This window comes from Microtus ochrogaster, chromosome 19 (genome assembly GCF_000317375.1).
Source record: "Microtus ochrogaster isolate Prairie Vole_2 chromosome 19, MicOch1.0, whole genome shotgun sequence".
NCBI classification, from domain to species: domain Eukaryota; kingdom Metazoa; phylum Chordata; class Mammalia; order Rodentia; family Cricetidae; genus Microtus; species Microtus ochrogaster.
The window spans coordinates 8,832,741-8,855,305 of record NC_022021.1 but is presented as its reverse complement, the minus strand read 5'-3'; the positions used below and the strand labels follow the sequence as shown (position 1 = coordinate 8,855,305).

At 37.0% G+C, this 22,565-nt stretch overlaps 1 protein-coding gene across 4 annotated transcripts in view; it reads left to right on the top strand.

Annotated features, from left to right (window-relative positions):
- The window catches only part of Ssbp2 (single stranded DNA binding protein 2), a 257,999-nt gene that overhangs the window by 182,270 nt on the left and 53,164 nt on the right, over window positions 1-22,565 (top strand). For 2 of the 4 annotated variants that reach the window (XM_005356512.3, XM_005356511.2), the window contains exons 5-6: window positions 1,238-1,327; window positions 19,336-19,395. In XM_005356512.3, the coding sequence (XP_005356569.1) occupies window positions 1,238-1,327; window positions 19,336-19,395 (150 nt within the window). The remainder of the gene's footprint in view (window positions 1-1,237; window positions 1,328-19,335; window positions 19,396-22,565) is intronic. The other 2 variants (XM_005356514.2, XM_005356515.3) reach the window with 1 other exon arrangement.

Sequence of the window (22,565 nt, the reverse complement as noted above, 5' to 3'; positions counted from 1 at the left end):
CACCTTCTCCACTTTATGACACCAGCTCTTTAAATTCCACACTTGCATCACATATGTGCTGTTTGTCTCTCTACCCTGCTTTATTTGAACTTAACATAATGTCCTCCGGGTTCATTAATGCTGTCACATTTTTTATGGCTTAATAAAATTCCATTGTGTATATGGGCCACATTTTCCTTAACCATCCATTTATCAGTGAACATTTAGGTTGATTCTGTATTTTTCTGTTATAAATAGAATTTCAGACAACATAGGATTGCAGATGTCTCTGCATCACATTAATCTCTTTTCTTGTGGATAGACCCAGCAGTAAGATCATCAGCTGCTGTGGCAGATCTGTTTCTGAGTTTTCTGAGGACCTTGCATGTGTTTTCCCATAAAGGTGGTACCAGTTTATATCCCCATCGGGACCCTTCTTGAGTAGTTTTAGGACTTTGAATGTGTTTAATCAAGTTGAAAAATAAAATCCATAGTTGCAGAGCAATTTTATGTATAACTGATATTTAAAAAAATAAATCTATAATCCTGATTTGACTACAAAGAATCTAAACTAAAGGTTTAATTATTCATGTTCCTAATAAAATGCTAGGATTTCGTTAAAAGTTTACAAATGGAATAAACATTGAATTTTTCAACCTGATGTTTTTCATAACTTGTGTGAGACCAGTGATTTCAAATCTAGTTTATTTTTCTTCTTCAGTCTCCATTTGCATTTTCATCTTCACCACCTTATAGTTTATATTTTGGGTAATGATTGTAACATTTTAAAAGGGAATAATAATATGGCTATCTCTAGGCATAAAGTTAATTATACTTGTTTGTAACATAACTAAGCATAATCCAAATAAAAATCTTTCTCTCAATCCCTGTGATCATTGTATACAGACTTTTGTCTATTTGTACATTCATTGCTAATGTTTACCATTTCAAACGTGTGTACCTTAAAATTAAGCATTTATTTAAATTCTTATCATCTGTCACATTACTGTCAGCATTTAATATATATTCAAATGTGTCATCCAAGAAAGGTCTTTGCCTTCATGAAATTTCTAGAGGCCCACTGAAGCCAGTGACATTGTTCGTCACTCTGTTAATCGCAGTTCGCTTGTGGAGTGGGAAGTCAGTAGCTTTTGCTCCCAGGAGTGCAAAAGCAGCCACCCTGTGATCGTCTCAGCAGCCTGTGGTCCTGTGCCTTCTCTGTAATGATGTAGCTCTGTCTCTCCTTTATTCTTTGCAGAGTGCTGCAGCAGCTCCCAGCCCCGTGCTAGGAAACATGCCCCCAGGAGATGGCATGCCAGTAGGTCCTGTGCCACCAGGGTTCTTTCAGGTACTTGGAGACTTGACTAGGAATGTTAAGGCATAGGGACTCCTGCTTGTTATTACTTATGATAATGAAGTAGGATGAGGCTCTTTTAATTCTTCTAGTTTGATTCTTAAGGTAAATACTATACTGTACAGCCAACTCTTGATTGCTCAGACTGGTTATCTATATTACATTTTCCTCCTTTGTTGTATTATTTGTTATGACTAATATCAATGAAATGGTTTGATAATTAAGAAGGAAAAGAAATCAAAGTACAAAGTAGAATAATAAGATCACGGTGGTAAATACTTTAGTGAAAGACACTAAAGATGTGAAGAGGTCCATTTTTAAGTGTCCATATTTCTATAGACTAAGAATAATCAAGATTTGGCTGTATTTTCAAAAGTAGCCAAGTCATAATCTATTCATGTAATTAAAATTATAGGTTGTATCAAAATATCTGAAATCACCTTTGTGATTTTTCAGCTGGAACTTTTATATTAATATAATTATATAAAATTTGAAGATCATATTTTTCAACCATGTATTTAGCATTTTAAATTTTCAGTACCTGCTTCTTTTAGCAATGACAGTAATCATTTTAGAACAATAATGCATCACTTTTAAATTTCGTAGATCTTCATCTTAAATCGGATAGAATTCTAACCCAAACCAGTATACCAGCATAAATTCTAACGAGTGTTTTGTATATGGTTAATTTTATAACACTCTGAGAAAATTCAGAGTTTAGGAGTTAGAGGTGGGAGGCAGTATAGAAATTAATATCCAACATACTATCTTGTAATATAGTAGGTACCTATAAGCCAAATTGATATTTTGATTTATTTTTAATTTCAAAATTCTTGATAATCGTTAAGGTACTTATAAAAGTAAAAATAGAGATATTAAATTATAAGTAATGTTGCAAAATAGATACATTGAAATAAATGATCTCAATTAGAGTCTAGTACAAACCCTGTACTTTTAGGCCATTTTTATTTGTCTAGCTGCTCTTTATTATTACTTGAGTCATATGTAATATTTAAAAGTCATATTAAAGCCACATTTTATCTTGAGACTCCTTTTTATACTCTAGGAACTGAGTATGACTCTTGATTGTTAAATAATTACCACTTAAGAGAATGATAATAATAACAAACACTTAATAATTGTTTTCTAAGTGCTGTGCTTTAGTGTAGTCTACATGCTTTCATAGATTCCAATTTCTTCAGCACCCGAAATGTGAAGTAAGGATTCTTAGGATTTTCACTGTGCAGATGGAAACACCAAAACATTGATAAATAAATGGTTTTCACAGAAAGTGACAGGGCTAGAACTTTAATCAAAACAGCCTGAATTTCTACCATTGAAATTACCTTTGAAAGTTGATTGTTACCCATGACCTATTTCCAGCTCATTTTGTTTTTGCTTTACACTCTTAGTTCTCATGCCAAAGGTGGGCTAGGGTTAGTGAGTACGTTGGAGAGTTTTATCTATTAGGTGCTGTTTTTCAAAAAAAAAAAAAAAAAAAAATCAAAGGAAGGTTGGATGGGGAGGAAGCCAAATTCTTACACTATAGCCTTACGCCAAGATGGGTAACTCATACATTTTCATTTTCACATTTGGCAGAGTTAGCCCCTCCCTTGCCTGTTTTCTTGTTAAGAGTAGTCAAAATAGCTTTAACTTCCTTTTAATTACTCTGATACATTTCATGATTAGGTACCACTAGATTCCAGAGAGTGTGATATCTAAAATACAGCTCATACAGTGTACAACTTCCTGAAGCTCCTTATGTTAACAAAAGCCAGCTTTAAAAATGACCAAGTAAAGTGAAAAGTTCTGTGATGGCCAAGGAAGAGTGGTTAGGTACACCGGAGGAGAGGTGAGAGGGGGTTAGGAAAACTGCCAGCGAATAAGAGGAATGGTATCTCAGACAGTGGGCCATTAGCCAGCGTTCACCAGCAACAAAATAAGCAGCTGAGGTGCCAGGAAACACAGAGAAAGCACAGATTAGAGACGAGGGGTCCTGGACACCGAGTGGAAAGATGTGTTCTCTGCTGAGGAGATCCTGAAAGGGTGTAATAAGAGCCGAGGCTATTTAGCACACTTCTTGGAGCCATCGGCTCATTGAGAAAGGCAGTCACTTGGATGTGTAATTGAGTCAGACTTTGTTTGGGCATCCCTGACATATTTTTATAAGATCTCTGAAATCACAAGTCCAAAGAATGGTAAATTGACAAAGGTGGTTTAAGTATGGAAAATTTGAAATAGGCATATTAAATGGGCAGGGTGGTTTCTTGTAGCAGATAAGATCACTGTGCTTAGTCTTGGGAAAGGTATAGTTGGAAACTATTGCCAAAATAGAAACATTAATCCAAATAATATCTTAAAATGAATGAAGAGTTAGGTGAAGGAGCAGACAGAAAGAAGAACAAGAGAGGAAAGAGGATTAACTGCAGAAACCCAGAGGGAAAGGAATAGAAACCAAGTATCTCAAGACAATTGACAAGGTCCTGTAGGGCCTTGAAGGTAGTGCAGAGTTTGAACCTGATCTTAAAGACCGCAGTGAGCTGTCATGAGGAACGTCTTCGCATCTTGAGAGAGAAAGATGGTTTCCGCTAGTATTCGCTAGGACTGAGTTGAGAAAAATACGTCTAGAAGTAGAAACTGTTGAAGAAATAGAGCTCAAGAAAGTCTTTCTGACAAGATCTGGGACAGTAGGATTAGAAGGAAAGAAACAGTTGGTAATTATGTTTGAAAAGCCTTAGTTGATTGCCATAATTAAGCAGAAGAGAGAAAAAGTTACAAGAATCAAGGAAGATACTGTAGTTCCTATTTTGGAACTCTGAATAATTGTAATGATTTTATCAATGTAAAGAAAAATAGGGGATGGAAAATTCAGATCCATTGCATTACTTCTGCTTACCCAGGAAGGCTGTTTTAACTTACCTCAAGGGCTTTCCTTTTCCACCTATTCAAAATTTATATACACCCAGTATTTAAAGTGTTCCTAAACTGTTGGAAAACTCAATCAAATTCTAAAAAGCTAATGTCTTAGTAATATAGTGCTGAGTTGGGCTGAAGTGTTTCCTAGTCAGTCAGTCTTGGTTTTCTGCAGTGTTTGGACTGTACTTCTGTGCGAGCCTGGGCATAACACACGTTGTTTATGAATAGTAGCTACCTTTAACATACAGAAACTTAGTAATAATCAGAAGCCCCAAATGATTATACTTGACAGAAAAACACCAGGTTCTACTCCTGAATCCATAGGCATTTTCTTCTGAGAATGGTTCACATTTAGAAAATTCACAGATGAAAACACCCAAGCTCAGCACAGCCATTACACGAGTTCATTCTAGGAAAGGGGCATTGCAAGCAACTATACCGAAGGGTTGACTGTGGTTCTCTCTATGACTGGCTCCAGAGTCATGACTAGCAAGAGATCAGGGCTCTCAAAGACCAAGCTTTGCCGATACCAGGGAATTCCTAGCACCCTGAGGAGCACTAAGCAGCTCTCTGCCCTCAGTTTGCTAGTAGCAGCCAGATTCAAGAAGCTATTCTCTTCTCGTGTATTTTACAGCTGGGTAGAGCTGTACAGGGAGGAAATGCAAAGCTTATTTGGGCATAGCTGGAATGGAAGTCACCCATAAAGAGATTAAAGTATTAGTATCAAGTGAATAAATTAATAATTTATAATTAGCCTATGAGGCTCAGGCATAAGTAGTTTTGAGCTGTACTCATACTATAATCATACTGTAACAATTATGTTGAACATAGTTTCCCTAAGTAGACACAAATGTATTTCTTTTATTCCCATTTACACTAAAGAACAACCCCCCTGAACAATTTTTTTTTCTTGTGGTTTTTCGAGACAGGGTTTCTCTGTGGCTTTGGAGCCTGTCCTGGAACTAGCTCTGTAGACCAGGCTGGTCTCGAACTCACAGAGATCCGCCTGCCTCTGCCTCCCGAGTGCTGGGATTAAAGGTGTGCGCCACCACCGCCCGCCCCCCCCCAACAACTTAAATTCTTTAGCAGGTGACCCTATAAATTCTAAACTTACGAATTCAAAACAATTACAACTAACTTTAATCTTAAAATCAATAACAGTGATTAATATCCCAGTAATTTAATATGCCCATTATGGAAAATAGCCTTTCAATTATCGCCTTTCTTTGAGACTTTGTTCCCATGTTTTTAGTTTCTTTCTTGTCATTTTGATAAGGTACCTGGCAGAAGAAGCTTAATGTGGGGGAAGCTTGTCTTGACTCACAGTTTGAGAGGGACCAGTCTAGCAGTGCAGGAAGCAAGACTGTGGTGGCCCAGTCCTTGGTGGTAGGAGTTTGCTATATATTTGTTCATGTCTCAGTGGACCAGGAATTAGAAAGTGACTGGATGTGGCCAAGGCTTTACATAACCCTGATTTATAAGACTGACCTTCTAAAGGTTCCGTAACCTCCCCAACAGCACCCCCTGTGGCTACAAGATGATAAAACACAGGCGCCTACCAGAGCACTTCTAATTCAAGTCATAGCACCATTTAGATTTTGTTTTTGTTTAAATGGGAACTTCTGTTACTTTAGTAAGAGACCAATGGAGTGAAATTAGAGGGTTTAGTTGGACTTGCAAAAGGAAGTATCAATTAAGTAAAGGCATTTGCCTGGAGCCTGTCAGAGGAGTGATTAACGCAAGAAACCTCAGTGACACCCATTGTAGAACTGGTGGATGACTTCAGAGCCACCAAGCTGTCTGACTGACTGGGACCAGAGGAAGGCAATGGGACTCTCCATAGCCATCTGGAGTTTGCTTTTAGTAGAAAAAAATATAATAATGCATCAGTAATCTCATGTGACTTAACTGAACAGCTTCAGCATATACTACGGAGCTCTAACTATAAATGATGTCAATGTGTTTTATATCTCTGCTTTTGTATAGGTGTATTCATTCATTCAATAGCCTTATTGAAATAGGCTGCAGCGGTATTCCTTAGACAATTTTAGATATTCTAATTTATGTACAGTGGTCAATATGATCGAGTCTTTATAAAGTAAAGGAAAAGTGAACATTCTTTATGTTTTAAAAAACTAGATTACTAATTCTGTCTGTTACCTTGTAAGATTCAGTGTTGTGGGTTGTAATCAAGGTTCTCCCATGACTTATGGTCATCTATAGAACATTTAAGTGAGGCCACTTCTCATTTCTGGGATGTGGGAGAGTATCATAGTGTTTCCTGTTCCTGCTCTTCAGCTCAGGAAAGTTCCCAGATGGTAACTGGACCACATGTGTCACTCCAGTAACTGCACACATCCTTTATTGCAAAGCACAATGTAATCCTTTACTAGGTATACATACTAGGATACATCATACCTGAGTCTATAGCTAATGTGGGAAATACCTCTAAGTGCTTGACTTAAACGTACACCAAACTACAGACTTGTTCATTTTGCTGTGCATTATATTTTGTTTTAATTTCTCTCGTGATGCATTTATTATCTTATAGTCACTAAATCTTACTATCCTTAGCAGAAACAGTTAAAAACTGCTGATGCTGGCTTGTAAAAGGAAGGTTTTGGTTTGACTAAGGTTATAAATATGTGTTGAAATAAGTGTCCTAAGTAATTTAGTTTCAGGATGAGGTGCTCATCCATATTTTTCCGTGTAAGCTGATTGGAATGCTGCTCTGCATAGAAGACATAGTGCCACGGATTGTCAGTCCCTTTACAGGACGAGGGCATCAATGGGAGAGCTGCTTTGCCATCTAGTGGCAGTGTGGTGATGTCTCCAAAGATTCTATTTTTAACCAAACTGCACTGTAGCAAGCTGACCCAATGCTTCTACATAGTAATAGCGAAAAAGAAAGAAAGGAAGGAGTGGAGGGAAGAGAGGAAACAGTAGAGATTTTTCTTGTTTCTAAACAGTGTTCTTATTGACTAGAAAAGGCTCAGTATAAATGACATAAACCAGCTGAGTGGGGGGCTCAAAGTAAGACACTATTGTCAATACTTTGAAAGAAAAGGAATCAAACATGAGAAAAATAGTTACTCGCTGCAACTTTTAACGACTGAAAAGAAAGAAATGGAAATATTTTCACAAGCTCCTGGTTAAATGGTTGTTGGAGGTAAATATTTGTTAACTTGATTTTTGTGAAAAAGCCCATTTTGAAGATGCCTTTATCTGTGTGTTCTGCGGTTGAGTCTTCCCGATTCGGCCACACCACACCAGTACCTCCTGCTTTGTCCCACATGCAGTTAGACAGTCTGCACGCCTTCTCAGACCTCTCTGCTCTTCATCTGCTCGTTGATCTTGCTGTTGCCTTCCTTCCAGTGGTCTGCATCTTTCCTCTTTTCCTGATGCTCTTTCAGAAATGAGTCTTTGGAAATAATAATTCTAGAGACACCCCCTTTCCCACTCTTCAGGAGTTGTAGGTATCACTTTAAATCTTAATGAACCACAAGTTTATTATATTGTTTCTTGGTTTTGTTGAGTAGGGCACTATAAATATCAGGTATAGTTATTAATAAAATATAACATCTAATATTGCCTGGCATGTGTGCATACACATGTACACAGAGTTTTAAAGTTCAGATAGTAGAAATGGGCTGGGCAGTGATGGCTCATGCCTTTGATCTCTGCACTCAGGAGGCAGAGATGGGAAGATCTCTGTGAGTTTGAGTCCAGCCTGGTCTACAAATTGAGTTCTAGGACAGCCAGAGCTACATGGAGAAATCCTGCTTCAGAAACAGATATTAGAAATATTATTTCTCAGAGTCTAATGCACCAGACTTATATAGTGGGAAGCAGGGAATACTGCTTATTTATCGAAGTTCAAACAGTAAAAATTAAACTTAGATTTTCTAAAAATGTAGTTTTGAATGTTGAAGAACAGAGAATCTGTGCATTCAAATGGAGCAAGGCCTTCACTAGTGCAAAAATAAAAGCAGCTACAAACGGAGAGCCCCTGACTGGTAATGCTGTCCTGCAGTCCTGGTGATAGTTTTCTGGTCTCAGCTATGGAACAAATTAATATTTCTCAGCTTGAATAACTAAATAAGCTTTTTAAAACCTTTAATTCTGAAAACTAAAAGCCCAGTGGCATTTTCTGCATGGACAGGGAGCAAAAGAGAGACTCTGAGCTGTTGAGTATCTACTGTCTCTTCCAGTTAGAACAGAAGGCAAACGTCTCTGTTAGAAATCCAGTTCTTTATCTAGTGAGCACTTCATAGTTCACCTGGCCATCTGAGACCAGTATGGTTTCCTAAAAGTCAAGGCATCAACATATGGGACTAAAGTTTTTAGTATTGTGGTTGTTGTTTTGTTTTTAACATAGAATCTGAACAACTATAATTGCAAACCACCTAGAGAGTCAATGGTGGTGTGTGTTGTGTCCCTTGGACCTACAATCTCCTTTTCTTTTTCAAGATAGGGCTAAATGTGTTGCAAATGCTTGCACTTGCAACAGGCCTCTTTCCTCAGTCACCTTAGAACTGCTATTGCAGGTTTGCGACACAAATCCTGGGTCTCTCTCACTCTTTCATTTTTCAAGTTTCTAGCATTTAATATATGAGTAAGAGTAGTGTAATTCATTAATGTACATCCTAAAATCTTGTTTACTATTTAAAATTGATATATAAATACTGATTTTTATAGGATATAATTTATATTTATAATAACATATGATAATTTATTGATATAGTGTCTTATATTAATATTATCTTATTAATAAGTAAGATAATATATTGATATATGGTAAATTATATTCATATAAGATAATATGTTTATATTATTTTATATAATTTTCAAATTAGGATAACATACCTATATCAAATATTTATCATTTCTTCATGGCAAAAGAGTTCAGATGCTATCGTGGGGCTCTTGTGACACCTGTGTGCCATATCCTACAATCTGCTCTATAACCCCAGGCACGCTTCCCCTTCACAGTACAGTTCAGTACATGATGAGCAGTTTGCCCCATCTCCATCTCCTCCCTACTTCATGCAAAAATCAAACTACTTGGAGTTTTAATCTAGAAACCCATAAAACTGTTATAGGTTTATCATGACACACTTCCCCCTAAAATCCCCAAACTTGCTCTTGTTTATTCCTTACACTTTTTATTGGATTTCCCTTCTTCCCTCCCTCCTCTTCCTCCTCCTTTTTCTCTTCTTTATGGTAGGCAGTGAGCTCAAAACCTCCTACATGGTAGCTAAGAGAATCTCCCAGTGGGCTATATCTCTAATCCTTGTTTTACCTTTTATTTTGAAACAGGATTTCACTAAGTTGCCTAACCTGGCCTCTAAAATGTCATACTGACATGAAAGCAGCATAAAACCCCTGCCTTAGCCTACAGACTGCTGGGATTACAGGTGTGCACCACCGTATTTATCTCGTGTGTTTTGTTTCATTTGTGCTTCTGGGAGTGCTCACAGCCTCGGGCATGCTAGGCAAGCACTCTACCCCTAAACTCTATCTGTGTCAGCTTCTTATACAAATAAATTAATTTCTCTGCATGGACATTGGAAGTACTACCGCTACAACAATAGAAATGTCACAAGATATTAAATACCAGAAAGATAACAAAATAATAGCATTGTAAGTTGATAACTGAATAAGGCAAAGTATATGACTTTAATGCCCTCACCTAGAGCTAGAGCAGCTTTACATGAAAATATATATCATACAGTGCACAAAAGGAATGGATTTTTATTCTTTAGAGGAAAGTTAGAAGCATTGCTTTAACTTCAGCTTTTTTAAAAATAATTATACACTATATTTTATCATTATCTTCAGTCTCCCCCCAAACTCTTCCCAGATCCTTCCTACCCACCCAGCTTCATGTTCATTCATTCCCCAGCCTTCTTGCCAAAAACAAAACAAAACAAAAAAACCCCAAACAGAAAAGAACAGCAAATCAACACAAAACCAAAATCAAAACATGTACATAAAATAAAAAAGAAAAGAAGCTCTCACATGAGAGAAAGAAAATCAATGGGCAAAAAATACAAAAACAAAACGAAAAGCATACAACAATGCAAATACAAAGTTTGTCTTCTGTTTCCTGAGTGTGTATATTCCTCCTTAAAGTATGCTTGATATATACAGTGTCTCTCCATTGGTAGAAATGGATTTTCCCTTGCCTAGCAGGTATAAATTGAAAATAAATCCTTGATTAGAGGTGGAACTTTGTGTCCCTTTCTCCTTCCTGGGTGTGCTGGACTTAGGTCTGGTTAAACTTGGTCAGGTGTTGTGTGTGCTGTGTCAGTTTCTGAGTTCAGGTGTCTGAGAGATGCTGTTTCCTGGAGTCATCCACCACCTCTGGGTCATGGACTTCTTTTGCCTCCCCTTTTGCATAATTCCCCGAGCCTTGAGGTGAGGAGTTTGATGAGGACATCCGATTTAGGACTGAGTGTCTTGAAGGCTCTGACTCTCTGGACATAGTCCAGTTGTGAACCTCTTTGTCAGTTTCCATCACCTGCAAGCTTTTCTGATGAGGCTTGAGCCTCTCATTTCGTGGTTATGTTCCTTTAGGAGAATAATAGTATTAGGTTTTCTCCTAGGCCCATGGCCCATCTAGTCTTAGGTTCTTACTTATTTTAGTGGTATCATGTACACATTCCATCTCATTGAGTGTGTCATAAATCCAATCAGAAAGTGGTTACTTCCTAAACATTTGTGCCACTGTGGCATGAGTAAATCTTGCAGGTAGGTCACCATTGTGGGCTGCAAGGTTTGTAGCTGGTGAATTGGTGATGATTACCTTTCTTCTCTGGTAGCATTCAAAGTCCTTTCTGGTACCACAAACACTAGTCTAGTCAGTAGGGGTGAAGTTCTAGTTGGGCACCAGCCCCATTTCTCCATGTTTGATGACAGAAGTAAGTTGTGTCTTCAGCAGTAGGTCCTTAGCTTCAGTCTATAAGAAAAGCCTTGCTAATAGCCTGTAATGTTTGGAGGGGTCAGTGGAATCCATTTAAACAACAACTCATCAAGATACATCTGACACTGGAGGTTTTACTTGTTGGCATAAAATATCTAATTGTGACATTGTCTCCCAGTATATGGTGATCCCATTTAAATTCCTTTCATCCGTGTATCTATTTTAGGAATTTCCTACAGTAGTGGGTTTCCATGTGACTTCTCAGAAGGCCCCTCCCATAACCCATCCTCTACTCTGCCTTCTTCCCCTTTTCCCAATTCATCGCTTCATTCCATCTGCCCCTTTATCTCTTTACAGCACTCTGCTCCATTTCCCCTTCCTAGGGTGAGTCCCTCGTCCCCTACGCCCTCACTGGATACCTAACCTCTGCTGTTATCTAAAGCTTAAAGTCCACTGAGAAGAGAACACATGCAGAATTTGTCTTTGGGCTCTGGTTGTATGACTTAGGACAGTGTTTCTAACTCCATCCATTCGCCTGAAATTTTTAGCTTTAAAGTTGAGTCACTCTAGTGCTCTATCCTAAGCTCTAAATCTCAATTATGTATTTTTATAATCAAGTGTTTATTAAAGGTTATCGGTCTGTTGTTACCTTAGTACTACACACCAAAATAAGCATGTATGTGAATTAAGAGACTTAAGTGAATTACTAATTTTTACAGAATGTTCAATTATTTATACTGTTAGACCAACAGACAGCATAGTCCTCATTCACAATCCAGAAGTCTGTGGTACACACCTACATGTAGTGATTACATGGTACTAAAAGCTTGAGAAGCACTCTCATCTTCTTAAAAAGACCCATAATGTAAGTGACCAATTTTGATGTTTAGAATAAATCCATAAATAATCAGCCTGCTTGTAACTGCTGTATGGGATTAGCTTGCCAAAAACACATCAAAGAAACTAGATCTGTTATTACTTTACAGTTATTTTAATTAAGTGTTGATGATGATAGAATATCTAAGATGCATGGAAGATAAACTACGTACTTATGCTGATCAGCAGAATATGCCAGCACAAGTATGTCATTTGTGAGCTAAATTAGTTTAGTACTAGTTGGAATTAAAATGTGTTAATCAAGAGTGTCTTATTCACTGGGGTGCCAGTGCTGTCTGATGCTCATGAAAAACAGAAAAAAAAATAAACAAATTAAGATGACTAAATTTTAAAAGATCTTTAGATTCATTTATATATAACTTATGCATCATTACTTTTCTATAGAAAATTCAAACATCTTATAGAATTATAAAAATATGTAAACAGCTGTATATAAAGTATGACTAAGATAGAATAAGGAAGTCACTACATTATTATTTTCAAAGTAATATTCCATGATAGTATTTATTGTTGGTAGTGTATAACTTCAAAAGAGTTAGCATACTTAAGTTTAATAAGAATTTACTTGTAAGTAAAATATAGAGTAGAAATTTACATAGAGAAGATAACATGAATAAACTTTAATAAATTAGGTGTACAGTAACAAAAGTAGTATTTTGATTTTAAAAGAGTATTTGTCCTTTGATTAAACCTTGTAGTGAATATATTTTGGATTTATTGCTAGCATTATGAATAATTGTATCCTGACATATTTTTCATTTTCTAAAAGTATGTTTTATAGATTATAATCATGTCATGCAGGACTCAGGATCTGCTTACATTTACATTGGCCAAACTAGAGAAAAGTATAAAACTAGGCTTAGTAATGGCTCCTCCGTACCAAAACATAGAGACATTTACTCATTGTATAATTGTTAAAATTATTGAAGACAATTCATATTTTTCCAGAATTTCATACCTCACATTTTTTGTCTAAATGTTGTAGCATATAAAGTACATTTAAAAAGTAACCTTTTTCTTATGTGTCTTTTATGCTAAAAACTCTATTTCAGAAGACAAAATATTTAATATTTATACTTAAAGGTTGAGTCTTAATTGAAAGAAATGTATTGGTGAAAGCAGGTTTCAAAGATCAGACGTAGGACTTATAAGCTTTTGAAATATCTTTTGGGCACTGACAAGATGGCTCAGTTCGGTGAGTTCAATGCCCAGAACAGAATCCATGTGAAAAACAGTTGAGTGTGATGCACACACCTGTATCCTAGCACTATGGAAGCAGAGGCAGGTGGAACCTTGGGCTTGCTTCAGCCTTGTCTATGTGGAGAGTTCAAGCCAGTGAAGGACCCTTGCTGAATAAAAGTGGGAGCTCCTGGGGAGCATCCAAGTTCATTCCTTGTCTTCCACACGCGCACACATGCATGTGCACATGCACACACACCAATAAACAAATACACACATGCACAAAAGGGAAAATGAATTACAATAAAATGTTTCATTGTAAAAATACTAGGATCCCATTTATCGTCAAGGCATTAGCTGAGACGAGCTGCTGTTGGGAATTGCTGTTTTTTTCTGGCGACTGCTCGTTAGTTTAGAACTTGGCATTCCAGGACTAATTGCAAAAACCCAGAAACAGTAGTAGAAAACAAAAGGCCTTGTCTAGGTAACCGAAATTGTACCCTTCTATGTATAGTTGATATGGATATTGTCATTATAACTCTGGGGTGTCTCTTTGTTCTTGTTCTTACTGGACTCTTTAGAAGACAGTACTTTTGTCTTATTTAGATAAGCACAGTTTTCCCTCTGGACAGACTTCAGGGATCTTCTCACTACACCCATACACCCTCCCAGTGGTGTGCTTCCTCATTTACAATATCAGCTGCTGGTGTGTATTTTTAACAGGACAAGTAAATCGACCAGATGACATATTACACAGAACAGCCAAGCTTTGTTGCATTTCTCAGTCCTCGGTTGCTGCTCTTCATGATTCCGTGACTGAGGAACATAAGGAGCCAACCAGGTATTTGCTGGTGCTGCCTCCCTCAAAGGCACGTGTGTTTCTTTCCTGGAGAACCTCGTAAATTATCGTGTCTTAGTGAGCAGTTTTATTATAATGATAACACTCTTCTAATCATACCATGAACATTTACCACACTCCCCACCTGTGTTCTATTTTCTCTCAGCATTTATCCTAAAAACAAGAATAAACATGTCCAAAGTTTATATATTGTCAAAGCTCTACTCCAGTGTTTAAGGAAAAAGAGGAAGAGCTTATTAAATTCTTTTGTTTCAATTGTGGCATTTCTCTTAGTCTGATGAACCAAGACCACATGCTAATTAGTGTTTTATATGCAAATTAATTTGCTTACTGGAAATGCCACTGCCTTTCTGGCTTTTCATGTTTGAGTGGTGACTGGGGAAGAGTTCCACATTAAGTGAATGGTCACACAGTGGTTGGGGGTGTGTGTGTGTGTGTTTGTGTGTGTGAGGACATGCTCAGGCAAGCAGTTTGTGTGTGTCTGGTTGGTCCTAAGAATGAAGCGTGTGTCTATGCTATCCCATTCTGGTAGCAGAGTCAGAGGTAAGAAAACTAAAATGGCAATTAAGAACTGATCTTTGGTTCTTTGTTTTGTTTTGTTTTTAACAAGAAGAGGTTGATTTAATGAATTCTAAGAAGGAAAACTTTTTGGTTTAAAATGTATATAAAGAACATATTCAAAAAGATTATATAGGTCATATTTTATTGTAAATGTAACAGAAAATATAATGATTAAATGATAATTTTCCTTTTAGAAAAGCAGTTTAAACATTCTAAATAATTCTTGGTAGAATAGAAAATAATTCCTTAAAACTTAATGACATTTATTCTTGAATAAATTCTGATCCTAAGTGACATAGTTTTATTCTCTGAAAGACTGGTGGCCATGAGCTCATGTTCCTGTTGGGTATTGTTAGCTTTCCACCTTGTCATCACGGTTACTGATATTGTAATATATATATTTGTAGTCTTCCTTTCCTTTAGCCCATTTCTTTCAGGTTTAGTCAGTTTGGGCTGCTATAATAAAAATATTGTAGATTAGGTGATTTAAGTGACAGACTTATTCCTCAAAGTTCTGTTGCCAAGAACATTCAAGATCAAGGCTCCATTGGTAGAGTGTTTTGTAGTACTGACATGAAGCAAGCTCCACGTGCTAGCACCCAGTTAACCTGGAGTGGAGGCGGACCTTCATCCCCACTCTCAGGAGGTGGAGGCAGGAGAATCCTACATTCAGAGTCATTGTCAGCTCCATAACAAGCTTGAGACTAGTCTGAGCTATCTGAGATTTGTCTCAAAAAATAAAACAACCACCCAAACCCCCACAATCCAAACAGCCTTACATTCACTTCCCTTCTTAGTGGGCAGAAGAACAGTAATTTCTCTCCTTTAAGACAGCAGAGTCTTCAGGAAAGCTCCACCCTCTGCCCCACCTTCAAATAGCTTTGCCCTGGGGATCCCAGTTTCACCCTAGGAATTCTGTGGCAACAACAAACACCCGAGGCTCATGTTGATGATGGGAACATGCAGAAAGAACTTTGCCTTAACTTCCCCCTTGGAATGCAAACTAGATCATCACGTGTTATGAAAAGCCTCATCCTGTACAGGTGGACCAGTTGGGAAACTGGAAAAATCATCGTCTAGATTTGCCATCACTGAGACCTGCATGTTTGATCAAGTAAGGGTGATGCAATACAGCTTCCGGGGAAGACACACACTAAAGGATTATTTTCTCTAAGCTTTCTTTGGTACTTGACATTTGGTGAAGAGAACATTCTATTTATTCCAAATTAGAGGACCGATGCACAGAACGTTTTTCCAGAAAATTATTCCTTGGATTAATTATAACATTGTGAGCCTTGAAGAACCCTACGGAGAGAACAGTGAGCTTTATCTGCTCTGTTCACCGATGAATCCGGCCACCTAGGACCGGTGCCCAGTGAGAGCTCAGTGAGTCACTTGCAGATGAGGGTTTCTCACTGTATTCTTAGATCAGCAGGCACTCCTCTGTGTCCCCCGGTTGACCTTTACTGCCTCATAACAATGAGCGCCATTGTTTGTCAGTGTGTTTCTTTCTTGACCACAGTTTATTTTACTCTAGAAAATGTGGTCATTTTCTCCAGCTGCTGGATAAAGATGGCTTGTGCCTTCGAAGCTTATGCCTTTCCCTCATTCGTCTTCATCTGTAGGCTGTTCAGATGGCTGCAGTTGTACAGTCTACTAATCTTTGTAGTTAAAGGCAAACTAGAAAGAATTTATTCCAGGATCATAGATCCCTTGTTTTGTAAAGAATTTTAAAAATCATCTGCTCCAACTTCTTCATTTTATGTTTAAGAAAACTGCAGCCCCCAGGGCTCATAGCTCAAGGCCACCCTACTAATTAGTTATGCTGCAAAAACTAGCATCCAACCTCTTGCCTCACACAGCGCATTTCACATATATTATAAATAACCTTTCCCAGGGATTTGATGCCCTATTTAAATCAAAACCAAAATGAAACAAAACAAACTGCCTCAAATATAAAGAATAAGCTTATTCTCAGGGCTACAGGGTCTTTGAAGAACATGTGTGTCCTTAATTAAGAATGCATAGAGTACCAGCATGTCTGTGAACACGTATCACTCATATTGCTGGTGGATACTCTCTGGCCTAGATCATTATTTTACCATTGTTTATTTAAAATTGACTCCTAATAGTGAAGTATAGATGCCATTATAGAATTCTCTCAACGGATCCAGTGCAGATAATTCACTGTTTACATAAGCTAACTTGTTAGACAGTTAACATAGATGGCTGTCTGCTATGTTAGAGTTAGGATTGGTCTGAACATTTAGAATTTATACCAACAGTAATTTTTTAAAAAATACTTTCACAAAAGCATTTTTATAATTTAGATAGAAATATTTCTAAAAATCTGAGCTAGATTTTTTTCTCATGTATGTTTTGTAAAAACACTTAGATGTTTGTGACTTCTGTTTACCTCCTCTCCTCTCTCCCTTTCTCCTGTGCTCCCCACTTTTATCAAAACGCAAAATGATTTTTTTAGAGAAGGCATTGAGGAAATAAGCTGCCTTAACCTGAATCTGTATCTGCCAATATTATTTTACAGGGACCTGTACGACCCTACCCAGCACATATAGTAACAGTCCCTCACAGTAGCCCAGGTCACTTCTACAAGACAGGAAGAAAGGTTCATATAATCTCACTCGAATACACTGATCCATGATTCAATGTAGAGATCAAATAACCCAGGAAATTAACTCTGTAGCATCTTTTCACATTAGGTGAACATATAAATTTCAAGTACTATGTTTCAAATAAGGTATTTAACAGTTATTTGTCCCGGCATTTGGTATTTAGTGATGCTATTCACATCTTTTGACCTGTACTCCATTTCCAGTTGATTTTATCATAGGTGGAAATTATTAGTAAGCTGCATTTGTTTCTCAGTATTTCAGTAAGCTGATAGTATGCCTTGAATTTGTGACTCTATCATGAAGCTTCACTTTGTAAAGAAAGGCAACTGCTATGACGCTAATAATATAGTACCTGATTATTAAATTTAGAGGTGACTCCACATGCGAAAATTGTAATTGTGTAAGTAAAATTGGGTGATTTAGAAAAGAAAGAAAAGAACCGAACCTGGATGTTGGAATACGCTGGCAATATGTAGCACCTATCAAGTCACTTTAGAATAGTTTCTCCCGTGAAGAGGAGAACTAACTCTGGTCACATCCATGAAAGCTGAACCTTTTAATAACCAACGTCGTTAAAAACAAGAAAGTCTACTTAAGTTCTAGCAGCTGGAGGTAACTCTATTACCTGAACCATGCACCACTTCTGCCCAGTAACATGGTCTCCTGGGAGCATAGTGACACGCAAGAGTACTCGGAGCAAAGACAAGTTGCCTGTTCAGACTGCGCATGCACTGTAGATACAAATCTTCATGGCAGGAATTTCATGAGGTTTTATTGCTGCAGACCAAATTTCTAATTTATAAAAGATATAAATGTAGGGCTCAATTATGTAAAATGTTGTAAACTTGAAATGCAAAGATTTTTATTTACTTGTTATCTGTTAAATTGATTCTCAGTATACATTAAACTGTTCTTGATATTTCAATTAATATGCAGCCCATTAGAAACAAGTACTTGCTTATTTTATATGTAAAGGATCTTATAGTTAAATAATATATATAGATCAGCAAGAATATAATTATTCTGCTAGTTATTAAAAATATAATAAAATAGAAATTTTGAATAATTTAATGACTTTCTAGAAATGAGCTCCCGAGTCTAAGTAGTCAAGTATTGGACTCCTACCTGTAGGCAGTGGATACAAAGGCATTCCCAGATACTCAGTTTTCTAGTAAAAGATTTAACCCAACTTAGCGGAATCTTTGTTTCATCCAACAACACAAATTAGCATTACTTTTTAAGAAGAGACCATTTCCCTTTTGTTTAAATTAATACACTTCAGAACATACTATAATCAAAATATGAAAAGGAATTTTATCTTTAAAGTTTATAGTTAACCTTATAACAAACTCATAATGTGAAAAAGCCAGCAAAGTATTTTTGCCTATAGACGACCCTTAGGAAACAAAATTATTTACAATCTTATATACAACAGCAGCGGAGAGATGAAATTTGATAACTTTAAATTTTTTTATTGAGCCGGGTGGTGGTGACTCACGCCTTTAATCCCAGCACTCAGGAGGCAGAGGCAGGCAGATCTCTGTGAGTTTGAGGCCAACCTGGTCTACTAGAGCTAGTTCCAGGACAGGCTCCAAAACTATAGAGAAACCTTGTCTTGAAAAATATATTTTATTGAAAACTGATAATAAGTACTTACAATTTATTCAAAAGTTTCCATTCAGAACCTATTCTGTATGATGCAATAACTATCAAGCACCATTTTCAAATAGTTATTGGTTCTTTATCTTTTCTTTAGCAGTTAGCTATCATTATCTTAGAAATTTATATTTTTAATTGCTGTAGTTAATCATCTTTGATGCTTTCATATTTTGTTTGGAAAATTTCCAGATTTTCTACAAAATTAAAAGCAGGATGACTCTTTACTTAGAAGTTTTTATTCTGCTGAAAACAGCCACATAGGAAAATGAACTGTTGTATGATTCATATTAATTCTGAATTTTTCAAGTAGTTTGGTTTTAGATTTGTGTTTCACAGCACTCTGATTTTTGGTTTGTCTGTTTGTCTTCACCAGCCTTTTATGTCACCTCGGTACCCTGGAGGCCCAAGGCCCCCACTGAGGATACCCAATCAGGTAAGATGTATGTGCTACTTAAAGTTTTTTAAAAGATCTAGGAAATATCAGAATATAACATCATCTGTTATCTCCACTTACTGCAACTTCTGGTAATGTGTAGTCTACTTGAAGGTCGTATAGCCAGGCTCTGTGCTGACTGGCTTTCTGTGAAGTGTTGTTGGAGTGCAGAAGCACATGTAATCCTCATGCCTTGTCCATGACTGTTTACATACCTGTATAGATTTGAGGAGTCACACTGTGCGTGGCTTGTAGCCCTGCAGTATTTACTATCTATGTAGTTCCAGAAAGTGATTGATTGACTTGTGGAGCTAATTTTGCTAAATGTTGATCATCCTCTCAGTGAAATTTTCTATAACATATTTTGATATGTTATAGAAACGTACTTTGGTATGTTATTTTCTATGGTATAAAATTCATATACATTGTGCCTTGCCATAGTGGCATGTCAGCAAGTAATTAGCTACATCTTGAAGGGCTAAGTCTAACATTCTACAGTAAATCTTCCCGGTGTGTGTGTGTGTGTGTTTTAAGAGTTTTAAGTTTCTAAATGTTTCATTTTCATGTTGGTTTTAATCAACATAATAAATTTCATATTTACTAAAAAGAATAAAGTACTTTTTTATTTGTGAAGAGTTTTCAATTTAGCTTTAGGATGTGGGTGCAATGCATACTTGTCTGTGGTAAAAGGAGAAATTAAATGCTTACCAGTGTGTCATTTGTTCATTCATAGAGTTCAGTTTTATCCCAAAATAAAATTATTTTAAGTTCTCTTTTCCATTCTTTTATTTTTATTTCATTTCTATATGTTTCACTATCAAAAATGGAACAAGAAAGTTGCAGTTATTAATCACTTGAAGCAACAGAATTTTGGTTCTCATCTCCAAATTCTTATGACATTTTGCTGAGCTGGGTTCTAGTGGTGCACTTCTTTAATTCCAATATGAGGGAGGCAGAGGCCGGCAGATTTCTGTGAGGTTGAGGCCAGCCTGGTCTACAGAGTGAATTCCCTGGCAAGAGGTCTATGTAGAGAGACCCTGTCTCAAAAACACCAAAATAGCAGAAGAGAGGGAAGAAGAGGGGGAGAGGAATTATGCAGTGTCTTTGAAGCGCCCCAGCTTACTGGCATTCTCTGTGTCTGATGCACAGCGGAAAGTGGCAGCACCCAGGTTCACCCCAGACAGGAAGGAAGCTTCAGGAGAACCCGGCGCTGGCTTGTCCAGTGGCTTGGACTTGGCAGTCCTCACGTCTCACTTGCAGATTGAAATGCACTCCGTTTCTTGGATCAGAGAACATGGAACATGCCATGAAACACGATAGAGAAGTATGCAGATGCCCAGAGTGCCAACGTGTAGAATCTTATTCTGCTGTGTAGATGAACCTGTGTGTATCAGCGTACTCTTACACAGGGGGATGAACTTTCTAATTTTCATTTTTTAAGGATAAAGTCTTCTGCCTTCTGTTGGCACCTTCACAGTATTTAAGAGCTTTCATCCCTGGCATTGTGTTTGCGTAGATCTAGGCGAGTCCTGAAAATCTGAATTAGGAACCTTAGAAATTCCAGCATAAATATATTATTAAAGTACCTTTATTCTGTAGTCATGATGAGAACATGTTGTAATTATTAGAATTATATTCATTTGATGCCATTTTGGTGTCATGTATAAGATACTATGGGCCAAGCATGAAGGTTGTAGTTCAATTCCCAGAACCGATCTAAAGGCTAGATTTGATTAGTGGCTCTGACACCTTGGAAGTAGAGATAAGGGAATCTTCAAGGCCACCTGGCTAGTCAGACTAGTAGCTAGCTCTGCATCCTGTGAAAGACCATGCCTCAATATTTTATATGTGTGTGTGTATATATATGTATATGCGTATATAATATAAAGTGCAGAGCAGTCGAAGGACACCCGGCATGAGCCTGTCTCCTCAACATATATGTGCTCATATGTGCATTCACACACAAACTCACACTTGTGATAACATGCATATAGATATGCACAGATACTACGAATGCATACACACAGATACCGTGTTGTCTCATAATCTATAGAAACTTACAAAACACAGCACAAATGGAAACAATCAATATTTACACAAATCATTTTAATTTTTGTTTTTGACAGAATTTCACTAAATAGCCCAGGTTGACCTCAAAATTTCTATCCTTCAGCCTCAACCCCCGGAGTGCACGGGTTAAGGTGCAGTCTTGTGTTTGAAAGTTCCTAAAAAGCACCATGTAAAGACTGTTTTGTAAGAAGGAGTCAGAAATCGGCAGTAGCAGATACTCACTGCAAGGATGCTTTCCTCTGGAGTTGGACAGCGTTTGTGTCGATGCTTTCTAAACATTACACTCTTTTGCACTGGCTCCTCTCCATCCTTCTGCCATTAGTCCATTTCACTAATTATGTTAATTCAAACATCTATTATCCAAACTTAGAATAATTTTTATTTATACTACTTTTCAAATAATCACGTTAATGGTTCAAATACTATTGGTTTAGGATGTGTTTAATGTATTGAAGAGCACAACCTGTTCAAACAGACAGATGCTTGTTCAGCTTAACTATTTGTTAATTAAGGCAGAATTGGCATAACTTTTTTGTTACTAATTGTAATGGCATCTAATTGAGCAAATATATTAAGATTTTATAGTTATAATTTATTTGAGTTGATTACAATACATTAAATTTTTGTTGTCAGTAGATTATACAAAGTAGAAACACGAGTTGGAGCATTCCCTTTTCAGTGGCCTTGGCTGGTCATTCAGAATATGTGGAAAGTACTCTTTAATGAACAGGGCCTCTATAATTCATATTTACTAATTATTTGGCTACATATTTTAGTTTTCTGAGATGTTTTTATTGTTCTGTATTAACTCTAAAATAGCTTATACTTTTTTATTATACTGTTTATTATTAGGAATTTGGAAATTGTAATGGAGCCATTGTACTGAAAAATACAGAAATAGACATGACTGCCTAAAATGATATATGTCAGATAACAAATGTATACAGTAGAGTGGAGAATCAATTTTTATGAAAAAAATTCATGAAGCAAAAACTAAGTCCACAAAATATGCATGGCTCACAGTTTTGTGCTGGAATTGATTTGCTCTCAGAAGGAGCCCTCACCATTGTTACACATCCAGCAGCTGATGGTAGGGGAAA